Source organism: Phacochoerus africanus, chromosome 1 (genome assembly GCF_016906955.1).
Source record: "Phacochoerus africanus isolate WHEZ1 chromosome 1, ROS_Pafr_v1, whole genome shotgun sequence".
NCBI lineage: Eukaryota > Metazoa > Chordata > Mammalia > Artiodactyla > Suidae > Phacochoerus > Phacochoerus africanus.
Window position 1 is genome coordinate 232,002,392 of NC_062544.1, and position 12,719 is coordinate 232,015,110.

The 12,719-nt window shown below is 38.9% G+C and overlaps 1 protein-coding gene across 7 annotated transcripts in view; it reads left to right on the forward strand.

The window, feature by feature from the left end:
* The window catches only part of CD47 (CD47 molecule), a 56,793-nt gene that overhangs the window by 4,469 nt on the left and 39,605 nt on the right, over positions 1–12,719 (forward strand). For all 7 annotated transcript variants that reach the window (XR_007136561.1, XR_007136565.1, XR_007136564.1 and 4 more), the window contains exon 2: positions 7,790–8,137. Coding sequence is in view for 4 of the 7 variants with exons in the window: in XM_047793007.1 (XP_047648963.1) it covers positions 7,790–8,137 (348 nt within the window). In the remaining 3 variants the exon portion in view is untranslated. The remainder of the gene's footprint in view (positions 1–7,789; positions 8,138–12,719) is intronic.

The window sequence follows — 12,719 nt, forward strand, 5'->3', positions numbered from 1 at the left end:
TTGGTCTCTCTTGAGAAGGATCTGACTAAATCCTCCTCTGGACTCCCATCTAACTGGATTCAGTGTGAGACCCCAGTTCTTCATACTAGGGCCTAGTATGGCAAACATTAGTAGGTAGGATTCATTTCTAGCAGGTGTCTTTACTCATGAGCTTTGCTTCCTGTACCTTAGTGACTGCTGGGGCTTACCCCATTCTTGAACATCCATTCCAAGCAGATAATTAACTTCCTACTCTACTGCAAAAAATAGTGATGTGTGGTGTGGACTCACTCAACTTCCCACCTACTATTACTAAACTTGTCTATAATCTTAGGCAACCTTCATCTCATTATCCTCCTCTACCCAGTGTCAGAAGTATTGCCGTTCACCTTTCCAGGGAAAGGACCACCTGTCTACTGCTCTTTCACATCCACCATCTTGGAGACCTGCTTAATCAGATGAATTCTTCACTCTTGTGTCTTAGATCTTTCCCTCTCCATTGATTCCTTCATCTTAGCATTCAGACATGCTCAGGTTTTACCCCATATTAGAAACAAGCAAGAACAACCACAAAACCTTGCCCTTGTCCCTCCCGCTATGCTCTTTCCATTATGGCCTTCTGGCTCTGCTTTCTGACACAGCCACATTTATTCCGAGAGAATCAGTGCCTCTTCTTTCTCCCCTCCTCTTCACTTCTCCAGGGCAGTCTGACTTCTAATCCCTGGTCTGTTGACATCGCTGCAGTTAAAGAAGCTAATGATGAAACTTTAATCTAGAGGCTGTTTTTACTTATCCTGCTTAATATCTATTTTGTCCATATTAAGACCCTTCTTTGATGTCTGCAGTGGTGGTCTTTGCTGCCTCACTTCTCTTGCTTATTTTTCCACATCCTTGGTTTGTTCCTCTTTAAATATTTTGCTCCCTAAATATTGATGTTCCCTAACATTTTATTCTCTGATACACTGTATTTGCTGTGCAGGGACTCTCTGGGTGATCTTGTTTAGGCTCACAGTTTCAGTTACCAGCTGTATTCTTGCTGATTCCCAAGTCATTGTAGCTCTGACCTTTCTTCTTAAATCCAGATCTACTGGACATCTCCATTTCGCTGTACCCACAGGTACTTTAATACTCAACCTATTACATATTGAAAGATTATTCACCCCTAAATCTCTTAAATCTGTTTTCTCTATAGTTAATCCATATCTAACTAGTTGTACATTCTATTTTAGTTAATAACTGTAATTCTTCTCCCTTAACCTCCCACATCTGACTTATGTTGATTTTATTTCTTTGTTTTTTACTATAATTTTTGGCCTTCTCGCCAGTTGTCATTTTCCTGGACTTTTGCAGTGATCTCTTAATGGATCTCCTTTCCCATCTCCCTTCCCACCTTCAATTTACACTTCCTGCTGCTGTATTATTTTTTTAAATGCAAGAAAACCTGAGTGGTTTGCTATTGCTTGTGTTATCAACTTCATACTCCTCTGAATGACATTCAAGGAAGCCTTTACAATATTTCTTAACCATCTTTTGCAGCCCTCTTTCCTAGGACTCACTTGAATAATCTTCTGCTTCTGGTTATTCACTTTTTTTATTCTTCTATACCCATTATGTACTCTGCCTAGAAAGCCCTTCCTTTTCTGTAATATTCCTGCTCATCCTTCAAGACCCAGTTTAAACATCACCCTGTAGGAAGAGCATTCTTAGACACATCATGTAGTTTTTAAGCAACACTTCCATCCAATCTGCAACTGACTTGATTGAGATTTTTTTATTAAAATAAGTAGCTACAAGATACCATAATCAGGTCTATAGAAGTGAAACAGCGAAGACTCTCTTGAAATATGGAAGAAAAGTGAATCTTCCCTGATATGATATTTACATTTTCCTCTCTTGGGAGTCACACTTTAAATTTTTACATTCAGAACGAATGTATTAAGTCCTAGTTTCTGGATCCTGGGTTCCACAGGATATGAAATGAAGACATTGCCCTTGCATTTCTATCTTTTGAGCCTAATGGAGAGCTCAGTAAAGTAAAACAGTAATTACAAGCTTTGGTAGTAAGTGCAATGACAGCACTTGAACAGGAGGCTATGGGAGCAATGAGGAGGGATGAATACAGTTGAGTAGTGGCAGCAGAGGGGGACGGGATTGAATATCTCAACTGTGCTTTAGCAGGAAGAGCCAAAGTTAGCAAACTCAAGCTGCCATTTATTGAACATTTGCTATATACGTGAAAGGCACTGCAGTAAGAACTCCATGTCATTATCTTATTAAATCTTAAAACTCTCTGAGGTGTACACTGTCACTATTCACATTTTATGGAGGAAGGCACTGAGATACAGAAATGAAGTAACTTTCAGGAGTTCCCATCGTGGCTCAGTGGTTAACAAACCTGACTAGTATCCAGGAGGGTGTGGGTTCGATCCCTGTCCTCGCGCAGTAGGTTAAGGATCCAGCATTGCCTTGAGCTGTGATGTAGGTCAAAGCCTCGGCTCGGATCCTGCATTGCTGTGGCTGTGGTATAGGCTGGTAGCTACAGCTCCTCTTTGACCCCTAGTCTGGGAATCTCCATATGCCACGGGGGCAGCCCTGAAAAGACAAAAAGACAAAAAAAAAAAAGAGAGAGAGAGAAATTAAGTAACTTGCTCAGGGTTATACAACTACAAGATACCGAGGTCTAACTCCAGGGTACGTTTTCTCACCCATACATCCAGTGAAGGTAAGGTAGGCTGGGAACAGTTTGTGCTTGGAGAAGGGCAAGGAGATGAGAAGGCACTTGCATATCCATGGAATTGCAAGGTCATTCTGACTGAAGCTTAGTTTGGAAATGAGGGAGTAGAGAAGGTGGAGCTGAACCGGATCTTGAAGGACCTAGTTTGTATTCCATGCTAATACACTTAGAATTTAGACTAAAGTGTGTTTGTATGGGGGTGGGGGTGTGCTATTAAAGTATATTAGGCAAAAGAGTGCACATTTGCATTTGGAACAGTTATTTTGGGAACTGTAGAAAATACATTGGGGCTGGGGTGGGGAAACATTGAGGCTGGAGGCAGGGAGCTAGTTAGGAGGGTATGGCAGTAGTTCAAGGGAGAAACGATGACTGTAATTAATTCATACAACAGACATTGGATTTAGGGACTATTAAATAGGTTGAGCCTACCAAAAACCCTCCATGGCTGAGGAGGGGACAGAATCCAACATGATTCTCAGGTCTTGTTGATCACTGGATAATAGAAAATATGAAAATAGGAGGGTAAGCAGAAGGTAAAAAGGTTTTTGGACATGTTGACGGTGAAGTGATTGTAATACATCTAAGCGGAAATGTGCAGCCCACGATTGGCTTTCCAAGATCTGCAGTTAGGGAGAAAGCTGGGGCCTAGTTAAGTAAAAATGGTGTGGATAGTTGAAACTGTGGAGTAAGGAAGAATACTTGGCCGGGAAGGATGGGGGCAATGCTGAATAGGAAGTCTTTAGGAACCTTTTATTGTGAGTCAAGGAATAGATTTCAGTAAAGAAAGCAAGCTGCAATGAGGTAAACAGAGCAGTAGGAGGAAATTGAGACTCCAGAAATAACCATGGAGGCCAAGAAATAAGAGCAAGAAAGGAGCAGTCCACTGGCTCAAGAACCACAGAGAAGTCAAGGCAGAAAGTGAAGCATGCACATTTAGTTTTCACTGGGGATTCTTGATGCCTGGCAAGAACTGTTGTAGTGAAGAAGATAAGGTGGGGACCAGGTGGCAGAGATTTAAGAAGTAAGAGGTGAAGAAATGCATTTAGATTATCTTTTTAGGATGCAAGGAGAAAGAGACAGGTATATGTGGGATTTTTTTTTTAATTGGCTAATATTCAAGCATTAAAAAATTTTTTTAAACATATTATAAATGAACTTGGGGGATATAAGAGGCCGATAATCAACCACTTTCCCTAATGTCTTTGAGGAGATTGATGAGTGCGGAGGCAGAAATGGAAATGAGGTCTCAGGTGAAGGGATTCCTTGCTGAAAGGGAAGAAGTGCAGGGAAGAAAGGTGCGGATAGTTGGGGCTGCAGGTAAATTTATACTTGGAAATGTTGGAAGCTTCTGGTTTCTTGTCTGGAGAACTCAATTTGAAATAAGAAGTAGGAAGACAGGGCTCCTTTGGAGAGTATAGGATAAGCTCTTGCAATATGAGAGTGGTCTAAGAGCTGTTACAAAGGAGAGAAATTTTACATGGAGCAGGTGAAAAGATAAAAGATTGAAGGCGCAGATGGGTGGGGTCTGTGACAATCTTCTGTTGTTCCCCTAGTAGCAATGCACATTTTCTTAGGCATCTGTAAAACTGATTACTCTCCTGCCCATCCATAGCTGGAAGGATAGCACCTAAGACCTTGTGTTACAGAAAATATGTGTCCGTCCCTCGAGTGAGAATTCCAAACTTTCTTAAAGATAATTCCTGCATTCTTTTCATTATTGTATCCCCACATCCTGTGACATCCTATGACATTATTGTATCCCCACATCCTGTGACATCCTATGACATTATTGTATCCCCACATCCTATGACAGTGTTTCAGATCAGGTAATTCTCAATAAGTGTTTGTTGCATTTTAATATTTCTGAGCTAGACCAGTGTACTCTATGTTGAGGCTTCTCTGCAAGTGTGTAGTAGCTGTTCGGGACTGTAGTATACGAGTTGGTTTGAGTTGGTGGTATTCACAGAGGTTGTAAAGTCCAATATTTTTGACATTTGATATGAATTAGTTTTCCCATTTCATTTGTTAATTTATCTGTAACTCCAGTATCATGATGGTTATACTTATCAGTTCCTATCTGATTTAGACTGCTCTGGGCATTATCTTGACTGTTGAGAGTTTACTCATTCATGGTAATTATCTATGTTCCTTTATTTGCTCTGTATATTTTAGATCCTTTCTTCACTATGCTGTTTCATCAGAAGGCAGTAGGCAAAAGAGAAAAGCCAAATCAGATAATTTTACTACTTTTAATAGTTTTTTAATAAATGTTTATAGAGGATGAAGTTGTAGTTAGCAGCTGGTGGAGCAATATTTTTAGACTATCTTTATTTATTAATTATTAGTGCAAGGGTTATTCAAATTATAGTTTATCCAGGTCAATTTCACTTTGAATTTTATTGACAGCATTTATTCTACTTAAATTGCTTCAGCTATGAAATTGTTTGTATTACAACAAATAATGCAGTGTAATCAGTGCTTTCTGTATTCTTTAGAAAATTCATTTTCTAAACTTAAGTTAGCAAATCATGGAGTGTTTGCCGACCACTTCTTACTCACCTAGAGGCTTCTAAAAAGTTTGCTGGGATAATTGAGCTCTTGTATCTCTTTTATTAAAGAATAATTTTTAGAAGGTAAAATCTTGACTCAACTGTAAAATGAACATGTGTCAAAGAATTTATTTCTTGCATTAATTAACCAGCAAGCCAGCAAGATGCTACAGCCATCTTGGTTTTAAAAGAAAATTGGAAGAACAGACATGTACATATAGGCAAGCAGGGATGGTGAAATGAATTTGTGAATAGATGCAACATTGGTCAGTATCCTCAGGGCAATAAAATATAATTTTTTTAATTCCTGTTTTCCATCAGGCAGAAGTCAACTGCAGAACATTTACTTGTATTTCTGTGCATAGGAATCATTTGCATTATCATCAGTTTTCTACAACTTAACGAAATTTTAGAAACAACCCAGTTTTAGCGAAAAGCACAGGCTCCTGTGAAATCAGATATTCCAAAAGGATTTGTCAGACAATGCCCAGCACTCCATTGAAAGGACTCCCAGTAATCTTTTTGGCCATTTCAAAATTGTTGACCATATTTTCTGATACTTTCTTTCCTTTCTAATTCCAGGATCATAGCCTCTTTCTTCTGTCCTCATACACTGTAGTCTCCCCGTCCATGCTTCTTTCTCAGGGGAAATCATTCACAACTCCAAGGTTTTGAAGAATGCAATTGGAAGTCCAGGTTTTGCCTGGGGCTTCCTGATAATTTGGATGGCTAGAAATGTAGAGAACTGGGGAGAGGTGAGCTGTGGGTGCCCACAGGGTTGATTCAGACTGCAGATTCCCCAAAATGTAACAATTTAGACCTGCCAGTCACAGAAGTTCTGGAGTTTTAAGTTAAAATGTGGTAGTGCCTTGTGTTTATAGTATCACCCTACATATTTATAGCACAGTATTCTTTAGAGAGCACTTGCCAATATATTTTCTCCTGATGCTGGCCATAGTTCTATAAAGTATCTCAATGTTCTTTTTTTTTTTGGCTTTTAGGGCCGCACCTGCACCTGTGGCATATGGAAGTTTAAATCAGAGCTGCAGCTACTGACCACAGCCACAGCAACACAGGATCCAGGCTGCATCTTCAACCCACACCGCAGCTCATGGCAACGCATGATCCTTAACCCACTGGGCGAGGCCAGGAATCAAACACGCATCGTCATGGATACTGGTTGGGTTTGTTACTGCTGAGCCACAACAGGAACCCCTCGGTATTCATTTTTGATCCTCTTACTTACTTACAGAGAGTAAGCCAAGGCCTAGAAATGTTAAGGGAATTGCTTAAGGTCATATACTGAAAAATGATAGAAGTAAGATTTGTTCTCAGGCTTTCTAAACATTGTTCAGGTCATATTTCACCCCGCATTCTAGCATTTAATTCAGTGGGCATTTATTAGATAGCAATCATATTCCTAAGGTAGTAACAACCTATGTCCCTGATGAAGGAGCACATCTTAAATGATTAAGCTTGATGTTTTATTTATATTTGTTAGTGCTTTTTTGGAGGAAAGCACCAACTAACTACTTAGGTGAAAGTGTTGATAAATGGCTGAAGAAGATGGAAGACAACTACAGTGTCTCCATATTTTTGCACATTTTAGGTGAAAGATGAGTCATCACATAGACTTTCTTAATCCCTCTTTTATAAAGCAACATCCAGTGGTTTAGCCTATGGGAGAGTTGATAGAATATATGTTACTTATTAGCCATATCTACTCTTGGTTTCAACTTGCGTCTTAGTTTTATTGTGGGTTGTTTGTGGTTTCTCAAAGGAAGGAACACTTGTCTGTGCATTTGGAAGTTTTTCCTTGGTTTCATTGAAATGTGGGAGTGGGAAAATGCCATTCAATTGTGTATAATCCTTTCAGGTACTTGCATACAAAATGTCTGTTGTTATCTGTATTTTGCCGTGGGAAAGTAGCCATACAGAATGTTTTCTATCCTTAGCATTTTAAGACTTTCCATTCTAGTGGAAAGATGTGATGTGATTTATGTGATTTACTTTTTATATTAAAGTACAGTAGAACCTGCCACCTTTTTTGGAAATGAAACATAGGGATAGAGATAAACTTCATATCGGTTTAGCAAGTTCTATTTTGAGGAAGTGTATTGCAGTTTCGACTGAATATAATATTTATTTTCAGTGTAAATTTTTCTCATGGTAAGGACAATATTTTTCTACATATATCAGTAGGCATTAATGGTTACTTCAAAGCTTCCAAAGCCAGATACTACACTATATGTTCTAACATGGTTGCTGAATTTTTTGCCCAAGATGCGTGAGAATTTATATTTTGTTTTACTGGGAAAGCATAAAGAAAGATTAGTGTTGTTTATCAGCTGCGCACATTAATATTAAAGTAATTTGTTTCTTCTTTTCACCCTGCCCATCTTCTCTTCTCTGTAGCCACCTTACTTGCTTAAGTGAACAATCTTATCTTAAGGATTTGTAACATACCCAGAATCTTATAGTATAAAATTATGTAATGAAATGAAACAACTTTATTTCTCTCTTTCAGGTTCAGCTCAGTTGATATTTAATATAACCAAATCTGTAGAATTCACCGTTTGCAATACAACTGTTACCATCCCATGTTTTGTTAATAACATGGAGGCAAAGAACATTTCTGAATTGTACGTCAAGTGGAAATTTAAAGGAAAAGACATTTTCATCTTTGATGGCGCTCAGCACAAGTCCAAGCCCAGTGAAGCCTTCCCTAGTTCAAAAATCTCACCATCAGAATTACTACATGGCATTGCCTCTTTGAAGATGGATAAGCGTGATGCTGTCATAGGAAACTACACTTGTGAAGTAACAGAATTAAGCAGAGAAGGCGAAACCATCATAGAACTAAAACGTCGTTTTGGTAAGATGTCTATAAAGTTTCCCTTTTATTTCTCTAGCAGCAACATGATCTTGTTAGAAAGCAGGGCACATTGGGGTTAGGAACTCTGAATCAAAAAGCAGGCTCCTGGAGGTCCCTGGTGGCTCCGAGGGTTAAGGATGCAGTGTTGCCACTGCTGTGGCTCTGGTTACAGCTATGGCGTGGGTTCAGTCCCTGGCCTGGGAACTTCTGAATGATGTAGGCCCAGCAAAAAAAAATAAAAGCAGGCTACTAATAATAAATTTTGGTGCAGTGTTTAGCAGCTTTAGGGTCATGAAGTTTTATCTTATTTGCTCTTCTACTTTTCACAATAAATCTCCTTTGTTGCCTATTAACTTGTACATTGTGTGATTCTCAGACTTTTAGTTTGAGGACTGTTCTATTGCAGTGAGCAGTTCTGGGGTCGTTTACTCTGCATTTCTGTTTGCTACCATCGAAAGTACTTTCTTCCTGTGATTAATTTTCAAATCTTTTGCAAGTTATTTAGCCTTTTTTTTTTTTTTAACCTTACACTTTGATCAAGGATTGACAAATCCCAGCCATGCTTCCTCTAGAAGAATAGATTAGGAGGAGAATCCAAAGATTAAAAATTAGGTTATCATGGCTGATTCCTGTGCTTAGCCTTGCTTTGGTATTTTTTTTTCCCTTGGCCAAGATGTGAGAGAGCTAGGGATCCAATTTAATTTATTTAAATTCACCCTTGGTTATAATACTGTGATTCTGCCCTTTCTTCATAACTTGAGTTAGTGAGTTGCATAAAGTAGTAAAGCTAGCCAAAGTAAACAGGCTCCTTTCTTTTCTATTCCTTGTCAGCTTATTTCTTCAGCCACCCAGAAATACATCCCAGCTTCCTATTTTGAAAGCTCTGTTTAGAATCACTAGACATGTTACCGATCTCAGGATTAGGCCATTCTTTGGGAACCTGTGCTTTAAATGGGATCAGATCAGTTCAATTGGAGCTACTATTTGCCTCTATTCTCTCATTTATTGTTCCTAAATGTCCATTACCAGATGGGGGATGGGATGTTTAGACTGATAGAATGTTTTGACATTGCTTAGGATTAGGAATCATCAGATCTGAGTTATATTCTGCAACAGAACTATTCACCTATATGATACTGAGAAGTTCCATCACCAAGCACCTCATCTCTAAAATGGGATGAAAATAGATGCCTGCTTTTATGTATATACAGTCTAATGAGCAACAAATGAGATCCCTTGTGTACAGGTGCTTTGTGAACCACAGTGCTTGGCAGATGGAAATTGTGTTCTTGGGGTGTTTATTTTATGAAGGAGGGTATCAAGTTGCTGAACACCTGGGGGTTATGAGAGGGAGTTTTGCGCAACGTGGAGTGGGCAGGAGATGGCTCAGAGTAGGCTAGCAGAATCTGGAAGGCTGTTCTGTTCAGAAATCACTCTTATGTTGTAACTTTTATTCATCTGATAATTGAGTTGGGCTAAAGAGCTTTTTTCTCTTTAAAGTATACCTTTCAGCAGAGATCTAATCTGGAATTGGATCATCTAATATGTAGTTGAAATTTTTTCTGAAGGAATGTGCGGTTTCTTTGAAATGAAAAGACATGGGGAAGCAGTAATTTTGGAGTGTGGTGTGTAGGTCACTGAGAGCTAAATGGTAAACTCGTGACAGAGGCCTGAAAGACCAGAAGATGGAATGCAGATGGATGGGAAAGGAACACAACATCTGAGATAATGAGAAAGTTTATCATTTTGTATAATTGTTTCATATTTTTTTCCCAAAGTACCCCAATACAAATATGAACTCTGCTTACTTTGGAGCCATTAAAATGATAAGGAATCATTTTGTTGTAGAGAAGGTAGAAAACTACCAGAGGTCTTTGGCTTTGCACCCATTTTTATTTTTCGAAATAATTATAGATTCACAAGAAGACATTTGGCTTAGCACCCATTTTTATTTTTTGAAATAATTACAGATTCACAAGAAGTTGCAAAGGTAGAACAGAGGGGTGCTGTGTACTTTATTCAGTTGTCTCTAATGGTTACATCTTATATAGCTTCTTGTATTCAAAACTAGAAAGTTGACAATGGTACATGTGTGTATGTTTCTTTGTCATCTTACGATGTGTCTGTTTATGTAACTACCACCCCCACTGGGTTATAGAACTACTCCATTAGCACAGAGGTCTCCCTCATTTTGGCCTGGTGAGCACTAATTTGTTCTCCACATCTGTCCTCTTGTCATTTCAACATGGTTGTGTGAATGGAGTCATACAGGATGGAGTCTTTTGAGACTGGCTTTTTTCACTCAACACAGTACCCTTGAGAGCGATCCAAGTTGTTGCCTGTATCAGTGATTTGTTCTCTTTCTCTCTTTTCTTGGCCGAGTGATACTCTATGCTGTGGGATGTCACAGCTTGTCTAACCCTTCCCCTATTGTAGGACATTAGAGGTGTTTCCAATTTGGGGCTCTTACAAATGAAGTTGCTCTGAACTATCACGTAGAGGTTTTTAGGTGGGCATATTCTTCATGTCTCTGACCAAATGCCCAGAAGTGTGATTACTGACTGGGTTGTATGCAAGTGTATGCTTTGTTTTTAAGAAAACTGCTACACTGTCCTCCGGAGTCGTGGTTCCATTTTACATCCCCACGAGCAACATGTGAGCAATCTAGTTTCTTCACATCCTTTCCAGCATCTGCTGTTGTCATGAACTTTTTTGCACCCATTTTTGACTGAAACACAACATAACAAAACCCTCCTCTGCACAAAAAGCTAGTTGGAGCCTGACTCTTTATAGTGGAATAAAAATTTATTGTGATAAGGAGACTTACCCATCATGTGGACTTTGGGGATTTAGGCAATAGAAACCATTTTTACAGTGTTGCACTTTTTCACAAATATAGACATAAATGAGAAATAGAAATTGTTTAGAATTCCGCTTAGTAGAATGTGGAATAAAGGTGGCCATTCTTTGTGCCCTTTTTTAAAATTTTTTATTTTATTTTTTGTCTTTTTAGGGCCACACCCACGGCATTTGGCGGTTCCCAGGCTAGGGGTCCAGTTGGAACTGTAGCTGCTGACCTACGCCACAGCCACAGCAATGCAGGATCCAAGCCGTATCTGCGACCTACACCACAGCTCACAGCAACACTGGATCCTTAACTCACTGAGCAAGGCCAGGGATCAAACCTTTGTCCTCATGGATGCTAAACCGGTTTGTTAACCGCTGAGGCACGATGGGAAGTCCTTGTGCCCTTTTTTTGAACACGGTATTTCGGAAATACTATCTATAAGATATAGATAGATAGACAAGATTTTATATACCTCTGTGCTTGTGTATAATATAGTACCATGGAAGGAACACAGGACTTGAATTCAGAAAACTTTTTCTATACTTTACCAGTTTCTAGCTTAGGAAAATTAGGATAAGAAACTCAATCTATCTGACCCTCTGTTTTTTTATTGTAAAATAGGAGCACCATCTCCACAGGCTTGTTGGAAAACTAGTCTGGTCCTCAAGTTTTTTTTTAATCTGCAAAATGGAAATACCATTTCCATCACAGGCTTGTTCAAAATATATTGCTTACTTAACAGTGATATATTGAGCACCTGCTATGTGCCAAGTACTGCGCGAGGCTCTATGGATTCAGTGATGACTATGACATGATCCCTGCTTTCAAGGAAGCAATAGTACCAAAGTAGTGCAAAATAATCTTACATTTATTAGGAAACATGCCAGATAGTTTATGTATGTGTGTCCTGTCATCTTCTTAACTCTAGGAAACAGATAAAGATCTTACTATTTAACAGATGAGAAAGCAAGAGAGAGTTAGGGTACTTGTTCAAGGCTAGAGTCATAGCCAGGATTTTAACCTAGATCTGTCTGTCTTTAAAAGCAGTATTTTTACCACCACTGTATATGGTTCTGTGAAAACACCAAATATTAAATTTAAGTAATAATCATAAAGTGTGTTATTAATATTTATATTTACAGTATTAATGATACAAAAACTTGGAGGCTTAAAATTTTACTGTTTTCTAAGTGAGCTATTAGGGTTTTTTTGTTTTAAAAGTTCCGTTCAGGGGTTCTCGTTGTGGCTCAGTGGGTTAAGGATCCAGTGTTGACTCTGTGAGGATGCAGGTTCAATCTTTGGCCTCACTTGATGGGTTAAGGATCCTGCATTGCCACAAGCTGAGGCATAGGTCGCAGATGCAGCTTGGATCCCTTGTTACCGTGGTTGTGGCATAGGCAACAGCTGCAGCTCTGATTTGACCCCTAGCCCAGGAACTTCTATGTACTGCAGGTACAGCCATAAATATAAAAGTAAAATAAAATAAAAGTTCTGTTCAAGTTTAGCAAAGTTGTCACTTCTATTATTATCAACATGATATACGTTGTGTTCATAATGTTGACATGAAGGCATTTCAAGATTCTTGTGTTAGTTTTCTAGTTGTGTACTAATAACTACAAATGTCACAGCTTTAAACAACACCTATTGATTAGCTCACCATTTTGTAGGTCATAGTTCTGGTCATGGTTTGTCTGGGTTCTCCATTCACTCTTAAAGGGCTAAAATCAAGGTATT